Raw genomic sequence first — 18,764 nt, 5'->3', positions numbered from 1 at the left:
AATGTCCGATGTCCTTAATCATCAGGGAAATGCTAATATAAGAGTCCACATTACACTGGTCAAAAGATTTAACATGGAAAATTTAATCTACAACACATGCTGGTGAGGAGGTAGTCCTAACTTTCTGGTGAGCATAAACTTGTACAATCATTCACTTTGTAAATAAATTTAGCAGATTCTCATAAAACTGGAAATAGCTCTACCTTAAGACCTACCTATACCACTCCTGGGTATATATACCTGGAAGATGTTCCTTTATACCACAAGGACACTTGCTGAACTATCATTCACAGCAGCTTTATTTGTGATAGCCAGAAACTAGAAGCAACCAGATGTCACTCAACTGAAAAATGGATAAAGAAAACATGGTTCAATTACACAATGGAATACTACTCAGATATTAAAAACATGACATCATGAGTGGAACTAGAAAATACCATAAGTGAGGTAAACTAGACCGAAAAGGACATGCATAGTGTGTACTCACTGATAAGTGGAAGATATTAGCCATAAGGTACGGAATAACCATGCCACAATCCACAGACCCAAAGGAAACATACAATAAGGAAGACCCAAGGGATGCTGCTTGAATCTTTCTCAGCAGAGGAAATAAAATAGATTTGAGAGTTAGATGGAGGGAACTGGGTGAGATATGGGATGTGGAGGGGAGTTGGCACGGGAGATTAGATATAGGGAGAGCAGGTTAGAGAAAGAGAACAGAAGCAGGTGGTGGGCAGGGCTGGTGGGCATTTCCAGGATGTTCCAGAGAGCTTGGAAGAGGGTGAGACACTGTGAGTCTATGGCAGTGATTCTAGCTGAGACACCAGCAGTGGATGATGTAGCACATGAAGCGGCAACGATCTGTAGTCAGACAGGACTCAGTAAATGGCTATGAACAGCAACCTAGTCACAAAACCTATCCAAAATGTGTCCTACCTATAAGATGTACAGGGACAAAGATGAAGCAGAGAGGGAGGGAATGGCTGAACCATGACCATCCTAAATTGAAGTATCCCATGAGCAAGAAGCAATCCCTAAAACTATTAATGATACCCTGCTATGCTTGCAGGCAGAAGCCTAGCAGAACTGTTCTCTGAGAAGCTCCACCCAGCAGATAATGGAAATAGATGCAGAGATGACACCCAAACACTAGATGCATGGCAGAAGTCTTGAGGAAGACTGAAGGGAAGAATTCAGGGACTGGAGAAGGATAAGGACTCCATAGGAAGACCAAGAGAATCAACCATCCAGAACCCTTGGGGGCCTTCCCTGAGATGAAACCACCAACCACAGAGCTAGACCTAGGCCCCCTAACAGAAATGTAACAGATATGTGGGGGTTGTCTCTGCACCAGGTGCCTGCCTACAGACTCTTTCTTCTAACTGGGCTGCCTTATCTGGCCAGAGTGTGAGAATATGTACCTAGTTCTGCAATGACTTAATATGCCAGTGTGAGGTGATACCCAGGGTGTTCTCCCCTTTCTTAGAGCAGAAGGGCAAAGGGAAATAGGGAGGCTGTATAGCCAGGAGTTGGAGGAGGGGGAGTAGATAATGAGATGTAAACTGAATAAATAAATTCATGAAAAATATGGGACCTCACTGAAATCAAAAGTAAATAGCCATCTTGAATACTTGGTTTAAGAATTTAAATAAGAGAAAGCAGTGACAAAATGATCTTGTCTGTTGGCTGCTTGTTTTTCAATAAATTAGAAATTGTCTTAGACCATTTCTAAATTTGCCAAATTTTTCTATGTAGAGCCTTTCTCTTCAGCTAATTGAAACTGTATGAAACACAAGCACACACACACACACACACACAGAGAGAGAGAGAGAGAGAGAGAGAGAGAGAGAGAGAGAGAGAGAGAGAGAGAGAGAGAGAGAAGTAATAATTTTATGGAATTTATGTCATATTTATGTAGAAACCCCTATACACAGCACCTGATGGTGCTTATTTATTTATCATTAGTCTAATGAAGTTGTGATAATAACCTCTGCCGCCAACATAAATTCAAAAGCTAGATATTATACTGAACCAATCTTTGGGAGTAAATAAATTATTTTGTGATTTGTTAGATATAATCTCTAAACAGCTAAATTATGTATGATTCCCAACTAAATACTTTAAAATTCACCTCTAAACCTGCTTCTTACATATGTTCAAACACAATTAAATGCATGAGAAAATTCACTGCCTAGTTTTGAAGTTGTCTCATGTTTGCAAAGATGTTAAGAAAGAAAGTGGTGATTATTAAGAGCTCAGGTTAAAGAAAAGTTACCATCTGCTGAGGTCATTAGAAAATGTGTCACATTCGCAAGAGAAATAGGACTTGAGACGTCTTTTAATTTTTTTTTCTTTTGTAATTAACACATGATAATTTTATGTATTCATGGGTATAGTGTTATATTTCAAAGTATATATATATATATATATATATATCAGTAATTAAGCCGAGGCAATTAACACTTTAATCGATGATATTTGAGCTCTTGTTTGTTAGTTCCCTATAAGATTTAAAACAGATTATTGTGTACTACAGACATCCTGCTATTATGCTGCAGAACACTAGAACTTTCCTTAGTAACTGTGTGTTAGTACCTATTATACATGACCATCTGTGTCCCTGCTCTCTGCTCTTCCTAGCCTCTGCTAATCATTGCTCTACTTTATTACACCTTGATTTGCTTTTGAATTGGGAACATTAAGTTCTTTAGTTCAGGTACTGAAGCTGAAAATGTTTCACTGAAGCAGAAATACAGAAAGTGTAATTGAATAGGAGGGTGGGCAAGCCAAACAAAAACAATTCACATTGTGAGTAGTAGGTATGAATGTACAAAGGTAATTTTTAGCTGGATCACATAGGACTTTAAACAAATTTAATTTTATTAAATAGAACATGTCATTTTGTCATATATATATATATATATATATATATATATATATATATATAGTAGTTAGTAAGCAAATAAAAGGATGTGTTGATATTTAAGAATGTCAGGCTAGGGGCTGGATTGATGGATCAGTAATTAGGGGCTCTTTCTGTTTTTCTAGAGGACCCTACTTCAATCTACAATACATGCACAACTTGTAGCTGTCTGAAAACCCAGTCTATCAGTCCATGGTATCTATTGCCCAACTCTAGTTTCCATGAGCACTATGCATACGTGTAATACACACACACACACATACACACACACACACACACACACACACACACACACACACACACACACACATATATATATATATATATATATATATATATATATATATATATATATATATATATATGAAGCTCAAACACCCATAAACATAAAATTAGAAGAAAATTAAGACAGCATATTATGTGTCTGTGGACATGAAGTGTGATAAGGGAATAAATAAATTTGGTACAGCAACTATGACAGTCAGGTTTGAAATTTTTTGAAATGTTGGAAATATATCTAGCACATGATCCAGCAACATCCCTCTTAGGTATATAACCAAATACCTCTATGGTCATCTCTAGAGGTACCTGCCCATCCATCTTCATTTCTGCTTTACCAAAAACAAAAAGAAAAAAATATAGTAAATTGAAAAATTCTAGATGCCTATCAATTGATGACTGAATATAAAAACTGCAGCATACTTATACAATGGAATATTATTCTAAAAATAAAATTATCAATCTTCCAGGTTAATGGATGGAACTGAAAATAACCATTCTAAGTGAGGTAACCTAGACCAAAGACACATGTTTTATCCCATCTTGGATATTACCTGTGACTTTTCAGATAAGTTTTCTTTTATTTGAAATACTCACAGAAATGAGAAAATTGCTTTAGTGGTTATGGGAATAGAGTGTCAAGATGGGGTGGAGAGAATCTACTGGTATAAAGAATAATAATGGAAAAGTAGAATGAGAATTGTTAAACCTGAGTTAGGAAATAAAGGGTATAGGAGAGAGTATAGGGACAGGAAAAATAGCACTAAAGACATTTACAATGTAAAAAATACAGTAGAAGTTTTAAATATATATGTGTACATATTAAATTAATATAGAAGTAAGATGGAGTTATTTTATAGCAGAGAAACAATATCTAATTATACATCAGAGACTGGTGAATAAAAGTTGTAGTTCTGGAAATAGGTTATTTATTTCTTTTGAACATATTATTCAGTAAGGTCTCAGAGGATCCAAACACTCAGCATGCTTCCTATGCTAATGATTATCCTCCCCAACTTGAATTTATAGTTCTATTGCTGAAGACACCACAATCATGAGTCATAGAATTGATGAAATCAAGCAGGTACAGGACTGCAAGCTTCATCCTTCCTGAATAGCTTCATTAGTGCAAGAAGGGGCTATGTAAGGAAGCAAAGAAGGAAAGGAAGCACCAAACTCACCTAGTGAATCTGCTAGTTACAAGAATGACTAGACTGAGAAGTCACAGCCACTGGTAAAATAGAGATGCAAACATCACAGGAGTAAGCAGACACTCAGAAATTTGTTTTATTTTCACATGGATGAGAGACATCATGGCAAAAAGGGGTAGAGGGAGAGTGCTGATGAAGGAAGAATTTGATTAAGATAGGAGTTCCATATGAGATAGCTCAGGTTAGACAACACTATGCAGGTATAAAAATAAGGCTATTGTAATTAATCTAAAAAATCCACATTTTGTTCATGACAACAAAATGTACTACAGAAATGATCGTTTTGCTTTAAGTTCCAAGGAATTTATATTTCAAGTTAGAAAAATGCACTCAAATGAATAAACACCAATATGTGTGTGTGAACTTATATTTTATATATGATCCATTTACCTACTCATCTACAATCCTTATAGACACAGACTAAACTAGTGTCATAGAAAGACTGTACCATTAATTACTGTTAAGTGTTTCTAATATTTACAGACTAATTGTGGAACTGGGTCAGAGAGAGTTAGTCACATACATAAAGCAAGAATTGTCATTTGCTACTGCATTCCCTCATTAATTTTTATTTAAAACCATTATAACTTTATGATTTATTTCAAAACAGTATAGAAATACACCAGTAGATGTGTGCTTACATTAAAACAATTGGTGTATAGCAGGAAGGTAGCTGTGCTGACCTTCACGCACTTACATTTGGTTGGATGTCACAGTAGTGGAAAGTCACATGATATTGAAAACCATAAAAGTATCCAGAGCCTTTCTACATATAATTAAATGTTTTTCCAAGAGCACTATATGTATTTCCAAATTATAATGTATGTAAAATATTACAAATCTAATTTTTATAACTAAAAAACAGTATTTTTGATTTACTTACGTGTAAACCAAGTAGTATCTGGCTCTCAGTGTTTTCTTTCTTGGTTTGTTTGTTTCTTTCGTTCTTTCTTTTCTTTCTTACTTTCTTCTTTTTTATTCTGCTTTTTTTGGGTTTTGTTTGGTCTTTTGAGGAAATGATTCTTCATGTGTGGTGACATCCCATCCCATCTCAATGAATTTTTTGCAATCTAAAAATATCTCAAGTCAACAAAGCACTTGATATTTGAATTGGAGAGTTTTATGTTGACTTGCTATGAGCAAAAAACCATTTGAGAAGAGGTAACATCAATTGAGAAAATTACTATGAAACTGGCTTGTAGGCAGGCCTTAGTGATTGAGGAAGGAGGGCCCAGCCCTGTTGTCTGCAGTGATATATACCTGAGCCACAAGTAGAAAGTTAGTAACCAACACCTACTCCATAGCTTCAGAATCAGCACTTGCTTCTTGGTTCTTATTACAATTGTGTTCCAGTTTTGTTCCTGAACTTTCTTCCATGATGGACAGTGATATCTAAGTATAAGCCAAATAGACCCTTTCTTGTACAACTGCTTTTTGGTCATGATGTTTCGCAGCAGAAATAGAAAGCCTAAGACATCAGCTGAACATTATAGCCTAGCCTATCACTCTATAGCTGAATTCAGAAGAGTGACATCAGGTCAAGGTTGATCAAACTTACTTAACACATAATCTATTTGATGTAAAAAGGGAAAATGTATCATTTAGCTTTTAAAATACTGCACAGAAATTCAAAACTGAAGGATCACATGGATCTACTTTCACCCCATTGTAAGGTAAATATATTTTAAATTGGACCAATTCAGGGGTTATATGAATAGATATTTTAATGAGGAGAAATCATAAATGGTCTGATGATCACTTAAAGAAATAACAGCAGAAAACTTTCCAATTAGACAAAAGATATTTAAATCCAGATACTTGAATGTTGATTATTTCTTACAGGTTCTATTTAAATAGGCAAGATCAAGAACACTTATAATAAAAAGTTAAAATAACAAAAAGCATTGACATGATTAAAATTGTTAAGGAAAGTATTAGATATCTAATGAAGTTCTAACAAGAGGACTGAATTTTTATATTTATTAGGAATTTTTATATTTTATTTAATTTTTAAGGTAGATTTCTATTTTATTACTTTTTATTGGTTATTCTATTTACTTACTTTTAAAATCTTATCTCTCGGCAAACCTCTTTCCCATTCCCCCTCCTCCCCCTGCTTCAATGAGTGTGTTCCCTCAACTACCCACCCTCTCCTGCCTAACTGCTCTAGGATTCCTCTAAGTGGATCCATTTGTATTTCCTTGTACAAAACTTAAGTTCAAGTAGATCAGAAACCTCCACATAAAACCTGATAGGAGAAATTGGGGAAGAGCCTCAAACACATAAGCACAGAATAAATTTTCCTGAACAGAACACCAATGGATTATGCTCTAAGATCACCTATAGGCAAATGGGATTTCATAAAATTAAAAAGCTTCTGTATGGCAAAGAACACTGTCAACAGAGAAAAAAGAAAATCTAGAGATTGGAAGAAGAGTTTTACCAAACCTACATCTGACAGAGGGCTAATATTCAATATATACAAAGAACTCAAGAAGTTAGACTCCAGAGAATCAAATAACCCTATTAAAAATAGGATACAGGGGAAAACAAAAAAAAATTCAACTGAGAAATGCCAAATGAGTGAGAAGCACCTAAAGAAATGTTTAACATCCTTAGTCATCAAAAAATTACAAATCAAAACAACCCTGAGATTCCACCTCACACCAGTAGAATGGCTAAGATCAAAAACTCAGATGACAGATGATGATAGCTAAGATGTAGAGAAAGAGGAACACTCCTTCACTGTTGATGGGGTTGTAAGATTATACAACCACTCTGAAAATCAGTCTGGCAGTTCCTCAGAAAATTAGACATAGTCCTACATAAAGACCCAGATATTCTACTCCTGGGCATATAATCAAAATATGCTCCAAAATATAACAAAGAGACTTGCTCCACCATATTCATAGCAGCCTTATGTATAATAGCCAGAAGCTGGAAACAACACGGATGTCTTTCAAGAGAATAAATAAAGAAAATGTGATACTCTTACACAATAGAGCACTACTCAGCTATTATAAGCAATGACTTCATGAAATTTTTAGGCAAATGGATGGAACTGGAGAATATCATCCTGAGTGAGGTAACCCAGTCACAAAAGAACACACATAGCACGAACTCACTGATACGTGGACATTAGGCAGAAAGCTTGGAAATACCCACAATACAACTCACAGACCACAGGAAGCTAGAGGATTAGACTTTTTAGCACAGACTCTGAAGACCATGAGAGAGGAAAGTAAACATGAGAAGGAAGCAAACACAATTTCCAATCGAGGTACTTTACTCTGCAAAACTGGGAAAGCAAAGGAAAAATGAAGCTAGTGAAGTCTTTCACTGTAAGGGAAAGGCAAGGACATTCACGGATACCACACTTGTGCATGAAGGTTGCTAAGAAATACTGTGGAAAAACACTGTAAGTATGGATATGACTGCTGTCCAAAAGGCCCAACAAGCAGCGAAAGGAAGAGTCAGATGCAGATATTTTCACCCAACCAATGAACAGAACCTGGTGACCCCTGTGGTAGAATAAGGAAAATGCTTAAAGAAGCTAAGGAGGAGGGTGACCCTATAGAAAGACCAGCAGTCTCAACTAATTTTGACCCCTGAGTTTGCTCAGACACTGAGCCACCCACGAGGTACCATATACCAGCTGATATAAGGCCACCAACACAAATACAGCAGAGGACTTCTAGGTATAGACTCATTCAGAGAAGATTCACCTAAGCCTCAAGAGACTTGAAGCTATAGGGAGTGGGGAGGTCTGGAGAAATAGGGGAGTTGGGGATGTGGAAACATTCTTTGAAGATGTAGGGGGATGTTGAACAGAGGGTGGACCAGGAGGGGGAAAAATACTAGACTGTAAAAAAAATTGAAGAATTAAAAAAAAAGAAAGAGAAAAGACACTAATTGAAAAGACCAAATTCAACAAAGTTCACTACCTCAGTGTGGAGTCCAAGTCACTTTTGTCTCAGGGTAGATATTAAAAACAAAAAGTGAAATAAGGAAGAGTTACCCTTCCAAGAGATACAAAAATTACAAGGAAATGCACATGAAATCCTGTGAACCTTCTGTATGTGTTTTAGAGGGACTGTTATGAACATCTGAAGAGTTGGAAAGCAAATTTGAAGTAAGAGGTGATATATACACTTAGGGGGGTGTAAATTAGACATGTCTGAGGAGAGAATGGAGCTTACTTTAAAATGTAATCATCCAAAGTGAAATTACCTCGTACGGTGGTTTTCATAAGAATACTTTCTCCATTGACTCATATATCTGAATGCCTACTCATCAGATATGGCACAGTGGGGAAGAATTAGGAGATGTGGCCTCGATGGAAAAAGTGTATTATTGGTGGTGAGCTTTGATGTTTCAAAAGCCAAAGCCAGGACCAGTGTCTCTTCCTCTTCCTGCTGCATGCAGATGTAGATATAGAACTCTCAGCTACTTCTCCAGCACCATATTTTTCTTGCTCCCTGCCATAATGATAATGGATTAAACCTCCGGAACTGTAGCTAACCCCTATTAAATCCTTCTTTTATAAGAGTTTCTGTGGTAATGGTGTTTCTTCACAGCAATGGAACACTGACTAAGACTCTTTCTGACTATATATATATATATATATATATATATATATATATATATATACACACATATATATATATAATATTTATGAAGTGAAATCTGTATGATGAAGGAGCATCTGCAATGTGTCTTTACTGTAATAGGCCAAATATAGTAAGAAACTGTATCTGTTAGAGAATATGTGAAAGATGAAAATGTGATATATATTAAAATATTATTCATCAATAAAAGGTAGAAAATTCCATCACTTATGTAATCAAACTGACATTATATATGTGAAACTTTCCCAGTACAGAGAGCTGAGCTTGTACCTGTTACCTGAAGTGTATTTGTCTGAGTTTACAATAGTAAATTAGAATGAAAGTCATCTGGGTTTACAAGGCCTTGAGATGCTCATAAATCATATAGTGTGAAATTTAATCATGTATTTATATCAATAATATTACATATCTATGTTTTAAACTAATATATATAATTATAAAATACATACTAAATATGTATTTATTCAATTATATAATATTTCCAATTATTTCTCCATATAAAATTTGCATACCTGTGTTAATTCTTACTAGTTTGTTATTTTACTTAAGGCTCTACAGTTTAAGTAACCATCGCTATTTTGTATATCTTACAAGTAATGGTGAGTAGCCATCAGTTTACCTTTGCAAATAAATTTTCTTGCTAGAATTGAGTTGGTTAATTCAGTTTGAACTTATAAAAATCTTTTAATTCATATTGTTCTTTGGGTATGAATTAAAAGTGGCTGTTCTATTGTTTTCAGATCAGGTACCTCATACTCTGAGACCATTTCAAAATGCATGACTTCTTCTAAATTTAAGATAAAATATTTGCATTTCAATTAATTGAAAGGAACAATACATCCAAAAATGAGAAACCCAGATTTAGAAGCTATGAGGTACAGCCACTTAAACAGTCCTGTCTGATCTGAATGATGCATTTGTATCCAAGCGAGTATCCAAATGAAATGGTTGTTGCTCAGAGACACATTAGAAACAGAGTTTGCTGGTCTGCGTGTACTGGAAAGATTTTTTTAAGTGAACTGTTTTTATGGATATCAAGACTTTATCTACTAGAGGTCATGACGTTTCAGCTTTTGTTTTAGAAGCATGTCAGGCTCATGTTTACAAAGCACACAGCTGAATAACAGACTGAGAGACAATAAAACTGCACTCTTTTGTAATACAACAACAATAGTAGTAGTAGTAACAATAAATTTGTGTGTATCTTTTCTAGAATACTTTACACAGTGTCAGTTTAGTTTCATGCAAGACACACTAGGATACCATGAATTAGCCTATGGGAACATTTGACTAAAACCTATAAAAACGTTAGTCTCAGAATTCCCTAAGTCTATAGTTAACCTGGTAGACTATACTTTGCTAATGTCATTCTCTACTTCTGGCTCTTACCCAGACTGTCTTTAACTCTTCTTGCTCAGCATCCCAAATAGCTGAACTCAAAATTGATCATCATGCTCATCTCTGCACTTGGTCTTGTGTATATTTAGTAGCAATCACAGATTACGTTTTGCAATATAGTCAAATTAGTACAGCCCTAAAATACTGCCTATCAACACTTCTACCATATTCAGAAAGATATTATAATTTAGTAGATATAAACTTAATGATTCTTAAGGCTTAGTCCCTTTTAAACTATATTTGCTGATGGAATTATTTACAATATTATAAATGTTTCACACAAGAGAAAACTATGCTTACACAAGGTTACAGAGAAGACTTAAGCTACATTTTTATCTGTTTTTTAATCACATTGAAAAAATCCAATGTACGCAATGATTTGTTCATAAATAGAGTCCTATACCCTTATGAATTTCAGAGTTATGATCTGGCACACATTTGAATCTGGAGGTATTTATAACAGCTTCTTGTTGGGATAGTCAAGGGATAACAAGAAGATGAAAGAGGAAGATCAACTATACTTTAGGATAGTTCAGTGTTTATGTTCTATTGTGTTGTGTATCTCCCTCTCCCCCTCCTTCATTCCTTTGTCCACCCCTTCTCTCTGTGTGTACTTGTATGAATGTGCTTATGTGTGTGTATAATAGTTCAGGATTAGCTTAAATCAGCAATTATGTTATAAATTATTTTAGAGATCATGTTTTACCAAAAACACAAAGCACTAACAAATTACTAATCAAATTGTTCTTTATCCATGCTCTTACCTTCACATCTTTGACATTCATCCTCGTGCCCTCCTTCCCCACAAATATGTCGTCAATGTCCACCAGGATGTACCTGTCCAAGGACAGTGTCAGCCTCTTGCCCGACAAGAAGGAGATAGCGTCTATGAAGATGAGCTTGTGTAGCCAAAAGTTCAAGTTATTACCAAAAAGAACTCGCTGGATCCCGTCATGAAGCCCCAGATCCTGAATTATTGTCGCATAAAGTGTTTGGCTGGACAAGAAAGAGAGGGACTTTTCTGTCTGTAACTCAGTTAAAAGCACTGGCTGGTAGGTAGAATGGTTATATTGGAAAATTGTCCAATCTTCCCCAGGAAGAGGTCCCTTTTCAACTTTGGGGCCTTTGGTAATATGGAGTAGAGGAGACTGGGGATTCACAGAGCAGTCCTTCAGAGCTACATTATTGAATAGGTTCAAAGGAAACCCTTTCAGTTGTGTTGTTGGCAAGCTGTTCTCGTTGGCTTTATGAAAACCAATTATGCTAACACTGTATTCTATACAGTATTTTTCTAAAAGCTCCCGATTCCATGAATCCATGCTGACGTACTTCAGAATGTTTTCATAAATAATCAATGTGTACCTCCCTTTGCCACTATCGGTAAGAGGTGGTATGTCTCCCTTGCCCGGAGCAATGACCATCTGGTACTGAAACCGGCTGGACTCCAAGATTGCTATAATATCTTGACCAAGTTGCGAATACTGGCTCTCTACAAAGAGAAGGACAATGGGGTCAGTTTTGGATGTATCAATAGGCTTGATGGTTTTCAGCTCTATAGACCGATAAGGGAGGTTTTTGATGTCAGCACACTCTGCTTCTGCAGTGGTTTCAATAAGTGTCATTTCCTGCTTGTAGCCAGAGTACAGGAAGTAGGCAGAAATGACGATGCTCACCAAACAAAAGGTAGCTAAGAGAACAATCAGTGTTCGAAAGCTTCTCCGAAATTTTACAATAAGATTCATTTTAAACATCAATGCGTTGAGCGCCTTTTCTGGCTTCTTTCCCTAATGTGCCATGGCGAACATAGAGTAAGATGGCGCCAGATTCCCTTCCCAAACATTCATGTAACCATTGCAAATCATGGGAGATTCTCGAAGGAATCACAAATGAGTCAAATCTGGTAGGCAGCGGACCAGGAAGGCAGCAGCTGAGATGCTATGTCCAAAACCAAGAATTGCTGCAGAGTCCTTTAAGCATTATCTGAAAGAGAGAAGAAATGTGATAGCTAAGAGCAAAAGGAGGAATGTTCCTGGTTTTGTCTATCTGCTTACTGATATCTAAGAAGCCCGTTAAAGAATATTCTAGTCTTGTTACTAAGACAATGTACCCGCTGATAGTCTGGGGCGTTATATTTGACACATAGTCCACTTTTATTTTCATGGCTTCTTGAAAACTTCGTGAAGGTCTGTCTGTCTGAATTTGGTCAGTTATTCAATGTACATGTGAGCACATATAGAGATCAGTTTCAACTAATCATCTTGAAAAGAAGGGAGATAAAAGAGGTTCAGAGAAATTTAGATACATATTATCGATTTTGACAAAAGATGGTGACCTTTTTCTTTGAATTAAAAAAAGAATGATATCAATCTTAAGTATTAGAGCTGTTCCTCTTAATATGCAACAGTGCAATGAATTTAAAAAACATATGGGACTAAATCTGTCAACTCAAAGAATAAGCAGAATTTAAATGTGACATTTATTTAACATCAGTTTGTTCTGAATTAGGATGATAGATCCATATACCACAATGGTACATGGCTGTGTTCTCAGACAGCTAATGTTTAAATTGCAGGATTCATCATTTATATTCAATTGTCTCATTTCTCTTTCCTTAATGATAATGGATAGGCAAGGTGACAAAGTCTGTCCTGGAAAAGTTGTACACCAGTAATGTTTGCTATACCTTACTTACTTTACAAATAAGAGATGTGATGATATTCTATGAAATGCCAAGAAGATGCGGTCTGATGTGTTTGCTTCTCTTTCCCACTATTATCTCTTAAACTAGAAAAAGGACAAGGGTGAGGGAGGCTTGTATGTAGAGAGATTAGTCAATGCATATATATATATATATATGTGTGTGTGTGTGTGTGTGTGTGTGTGTGTGTGTGTGTATTCATATATGTATGTGTATATACATACATATATATATGTATATGTGGGTTTGTATGTCAAGATATTTAGATCATATCTTAAAAATTATATTTGTAAACAAGTTGTGTAAAATTGAGTTCTGGATAATAGGAAGGCTTTTTAGAAAGCTGCTTCACAAATGTAAAAATGTGTATTATGTACTCTTAAAGGCTGCAAATTTATATGTTAAAATTTTAATTTGACCCTCACTTAAACTTTCACGCAGGATGTACCAGAGGACCAGCTAGAAGCACACAGAATCCCAGTGGAAACTCTCTTCTTTTGTTGGCTCTCCTGGCTCAGAGAATACAGGATTGGGGTGTATGAATTACTTGTATATCTAAAAAGCCAGCATTTCCCAAAACAGCACACCAAGGAAACCAAATATGGCTTTACTCAAATTTTCTAAATCTGATTTTCATGTTCTATGAACTTTATGAACATTAACAGAATGACCCACTCTACCTGTCACATTACTGATGCCTTTCTGAAATGTCAGAAGCCCAACTAAAGCCTGACCTCTGTGAGTAAAGAGTAATATTTAGGACCTGCATTCCTTGTCCCAGTCTGTGGTGTAGAATACATACATATTTTATGTGTTATCTTTCCATGTGAGCACATACAAACTACAGTGGAGTGCATGCCTTTTTCATAAGTACCTCCTTGTTGCCATATGTGTTTGAACATGGGTTTACTGGTAAATCTTTGCAAATTTCTAGTCATGAAATTAGTACCCAAAGTGATCACAGAGTCTTCTATAGCTAGGGTTGTTGTTTTGTTTGTTGTTTTGTTTTCTTTTGTTTAGTCTGGAAATGTGAAACTGAATGAATACTAGCTCTAAGGGCTGGCCATCACATTAAAATATGTCTGGTGTTTATTACTTGAAGGTATTCTGATAAGACGAATAGCTCAGCAAAGTTTACCTAAAATTTGAAAATAATAACAAGTCTGGCTGCTATGCACCTACTCACTAATTATTACATGGTCTTGCTTAAGTCCATTGTTCTGTTAATCTCATATTGGTCAATTTTATAAAGAAAAAATTAAATTTAGAAAAGGTTTTATATTGTAACTGTTACAGCTATTTTGATTCTGATATAACCATATAAAAATCTCTAATTTGTGAATTTGTAAAGAAAAAAAAAGACTACAATTACAATGTGAAGTGTTTATGACTAGAAAGACCTGTAGTCTAGAAGTTGCCCTGTTTTAGAATAAGGCAAAGCTATGAAATTAGCAGTCAGTGTAATTAAATTTAAATCCAATGAAAATAACTTTCTTTTCAAGAAAGAAAATGAAGACAAATCAACAAGGTGATTTTGAGTTTTGGTTAACTCAAAACAAGTTGTAAGTTAGAATGAGTCAAAAATTTAAAAATTTTTGCTAGGTTTGACTTTTGGTAATACATGGGGGAAAAAAAACTTGGTACCATGTTGCTACATTTCATGAATTTGAATTTATTGTCAGGAGTCTTACTGATAATTCGCTCACATCTCATAATAATGGACCCCCTATACTTAGTTAAATGTATAAACATTTAACCATATGTTCTAAAACACAAGTATCTTTTGTGTTGAGTTTTCAAATTTGTAACTAGTTTTCAAAAACATGTTGCCTTTTCTGTGGGTGAAATAAAATTGGAATATAAGAGAAAGTCTCAAATACTTTACATAAGGAAAAGGCAAGCAGTGCTTATAAACATTGTTAGTTGTGTGTTTGTGTAAGAGTTTATGTGTGTTATTTTATTTGTGCCTGCATGCATATATATGTTTGTGCATTTGTGTGTGTGTTTATCAGAGGAAGGCTCTATCTATAAGATAAGCTTTTTGTCATAGACAAAAATTATTTCAGAGCAGACAGAAATTATTTAACTTGGTTTTCAAAGAATTACAAATATGAGTGCTGTTACTTTTCAATATCAAGGTGGTCTGTAGTGATTCTGAATATGGAAATGTATCATGTTAACTCAGTAGAACAGTAGACTAAGCATCGCCAGACATCATTATCTGTTACTTAAAGTTCCCATCAGCCTCTGGGCTACACTATGCTAATATTACTTCAGGAGCAATCATGTATTCATAAATCATAACTGTTTTCCACAAGGGAAGTCCAGAGCAGTGAATAGCTCTTGCATTTAATCAAAATGACAATGGGTTTTTATTATGTGATTTTCTGGGAAAAAATCTGTTCATTCCAGTAAATAACTTGTTGATTACTTTCTAACTTTTATATACTTCATACTTTTTCCATTTTACTGACATAATATAAATTTATTTTAATGCCAAGAGTATACATTTTTACTAGTAGAAATTCCTAAAAGTGCCATTTTCAAACATAATGATAACATTACTACCACAATATTATAGAGTACCATATTATTATACTAGGTACATAGTTCTGAGCTTTCAGCTAGATTTGTACATTAGAAGATTATGAAGAGAAGCCAGTAAATAGAAGAGTAAATATCAAGCAATTTCTTTTATCACTATTTCCTTCAGGTGTGTGTGTGTGTGTGTGTGTGTGTGTGTGTGTGTGTGTGTGTGTGTGTGTGTGTGATTTGCTTAGATCTTATTTTTAAGATGGAAAAACAACAGGATTTTTAAAATAGAATGCATTTTTATGATAATCAAGTGGTACATTTGTAACCATCACATTTATCTTAAAAATACACACTTAAAAACTCATACTGCTATTCTTGTAAATATTTGTTGTTTTCATACTGGGAAAGCATTTTGAAGAAAAACTGAAAACTTAGAATGTTAAAATAAAATGAAAATTGTCTTACAAAACTATTGTGCTTTACATGATATGCAATTTGTTAATGAATCGCTGACAGGCCAAACATCATTTCACATTACCTTTGTACTTGATACCAAGGTGTAGCTACTTATAGTAAAATTAGAAATATTTTAAAAGTTCTTCTATTGTAGTTTTTGTTTGTTTCTGTTTCTACTCTTTTAACTAGCAACTCTCTGAACCTGCTCAGATTACTTGTGTCCAGCTGTATGGTTGACAAAGAAAGCAGTGAGTGGTAAATGAAACTATTTCAAAATCATATAGGAAAGTGGGTGGACTCCTTCTATTACTGTTTCCAAACCTGGAGTTCAACAAAATTTCCATTTGCTCCCCTATTCCTGAGAACTATATACATTCTTTTTTCTATGTATTCTATCAACCTTGTCCTTGCTCTTCAAAACTAGTGTAACATTTCAGTACAGACTGCAAGGAGCACATAAGCCCTGTGTGCGCTGGTAAGGAGATGAATTGTTCTTGATCTCAGGACTCATCAAGCAATCATTACTCGTTGTTTATTGTCCATGGCATAGATTTATTTCAGTTTGCAGCTTTACATAAGATATTATAACCATCTTTAACTTCAGCTGCTTCTCCATATACTCTCTATTACATCCACATTCAACTGAACAAGAGCATCAACAATTTTCTTCCCCCTTGACCTTAAATTTTTGAAGGACATTTATTGACATTATTCTTGTGAAATTCTCTTACCTTCTCTTCAAACTAGAGTTGTGAACCATTTCCATTTGTGGGATGGAGGGGTTATTTTTCCCTTTCTAAGAATGCACTACTGGTAACTACTTTTAGAAATCCAGCCTCGGTAAAATCTATGACCTTACGGAAGTTCATTGAGGTAGTGTCTCCATTGTACACTCATGGAGCAGTTTATTGCACAGAACAATTCAATTGACAAATCTCATATAGAGTGCCATAAAGGCAGGGGGTGCGATTTACTCAGATGGAAATCTTGAACACTCTACAGACTATCTGGTATTTGATGGACAGGTACCTGGGCATGCACACACACACACAACAAACACACACACACACACACACACACACACACATCTACTTAATGGAGTTAATAACAACTTATACACTTTGTATATTTACTCAATTTTCTTTAATAAACTTCCAATTCAAATATCATTGTTTCTCATGAAGAGGAAGAACAAACACATCAGATCTTCAGTTTTAACATTGGAAAACACGGGATCCTGAGCAATGTTTGGTTTTCTAATTGTGTATGTTACTCCATCCTCTTTGGAGAGATTTAAGAGTGTGGTCACCAACATATTGCTTATTTCCATCTTCTACCTTATATATTACTGACTTTTTTTGCAAAAATAATATGTTGTTTATAAACCCCCAACAAAACTAAAGCAAATAATTTTGAAACAAAAGTTAGTTTTGTGACTTTGCTTCAAGAGACAAAATTCTATATTCTTGCAAATAAATTATTTCTCCTATTTACACCATTCATTAAATAACTTTCTTCTAAATCTCTCAGGAATTTGCTATCCCTATATTTTATTTTGGGTGAAAAATAAACATTTTGTTAACTGACTTAGGGTTTTTCTAGGAAACGATTGAGTATATCCCTATTGCCTATTCCTGAGTTATGTTTCTCCTCTTGTGGTCATATACCTTCCCCACCTTCAAGCATAATGCTATATGAATTATAAAACAGTTAATCTAAAATAATATTAAATAAAATTAGTGCTTTACTTTATAATACTTTGAAAGATTCATGACAATGGTCAAGTCTAAGGTTTATAAAATTGGACAAAAAAATCACACAAAATTTTCTCTAAATTATTTGCAAATAGTTTGATGAATTAATTTCTCTCTCTCTCTCTCTCTCTCTCTCTCTCTCTCTCTCTCTCTCTCTCTCTCTCTCTCATGCACACATACACACACACACACACACACACACACACAAACACAAATTTAATTTTTAATATTCACAAGTCTCTGGAATCTTTAACCAGGTTATGTCTTATGAGGAACAAATGCACAGCAATTTGTGTTTTCAATTTTTCTTTAAAAATTTCATGCTTCCATCATGGTAACAGGATATTGGCAATGCCATTGAGTGAGCAAGCATGTACCATGGACTCCTTCCTGTTCTTCCACAGGGAGACCCATAACAAAGAACTTGTGAGACATTATTGTGAAGTCCAGGCAGTGAGTTTAAAGGTCAGCTAAAAAACTAGGACTCCCCAGTTTACCACCCACACAAGATCATAAAGGAGCTGACACAGTGGCTTGTGTGACAAAGGTAAAGAAGATCCACAAATGTATCCTGTCATTAATGTCCCATTTGTACCTCCATATGTCTTCTGGAGGCCAGATGGGTGAGATTCTTTTAATACTGATGTATTTTCCTTCAGAATTTATTTTTTGTTTGAAAATTCAAAATGAGATTTAAATTCTCACCTGATTTTAAGTGTAACTATTATCTTAGGAACTATTTTAAATCACACCCAGTCTACTATACATACAATGACATGTTAAGGGTCCTTCCTTTTTCAATCATAAACCAGTTAATTATGCTATTTTCCATAGATTTATTTTTCTAATGTACTGTTCACTGCATCTGTTCTTTTATATAGT

At 34.9% G+C, this 18,764-nt stretch overlaps 1 protein-coding gene across 1 annotated transcript in view; it reads right to left on the bottom strand.

Annotated features, from left to right (window-relative positions):
* The window catches only part of LOC308419471 (bifunctional heparan sulfate N-deacetylase/N-sulfotransferase 4), a gene marked incomplete at both ends in the record, with an annotated part of 319,742 nt that extends 307,561 nt beyond the window's left edge, over positions 1-12,181 (bottom strand). Inside the window, one exon of the mRNA XM_080915202.1 lies at positions 11,204-12,181. Coding sequence (XP_080771328.1) covers positions 11,204-12,181 — 978 coding nt within the window. The remainder of the gene's footprint in view (positions 1-11,203) is intronic.
* Positions 12,182-18,764: the final 6,583 nt, after the last annotated feature.

Source organism: Micromys minutus, assembly GCF_963924665.1.
Source record: "Micromys minutus genome assembly, chromosome: 4".
Lineage (NCBI taxonomy): Eukaryota > Metazoa > Chordata > Mammalia > Rodentia > Muridae > Micromys > Micromys minutus.
Note: the sequence above shows the minus strand (reverse complement) of the source record. Positions and strands in the feature narration are given on the sequence as shown.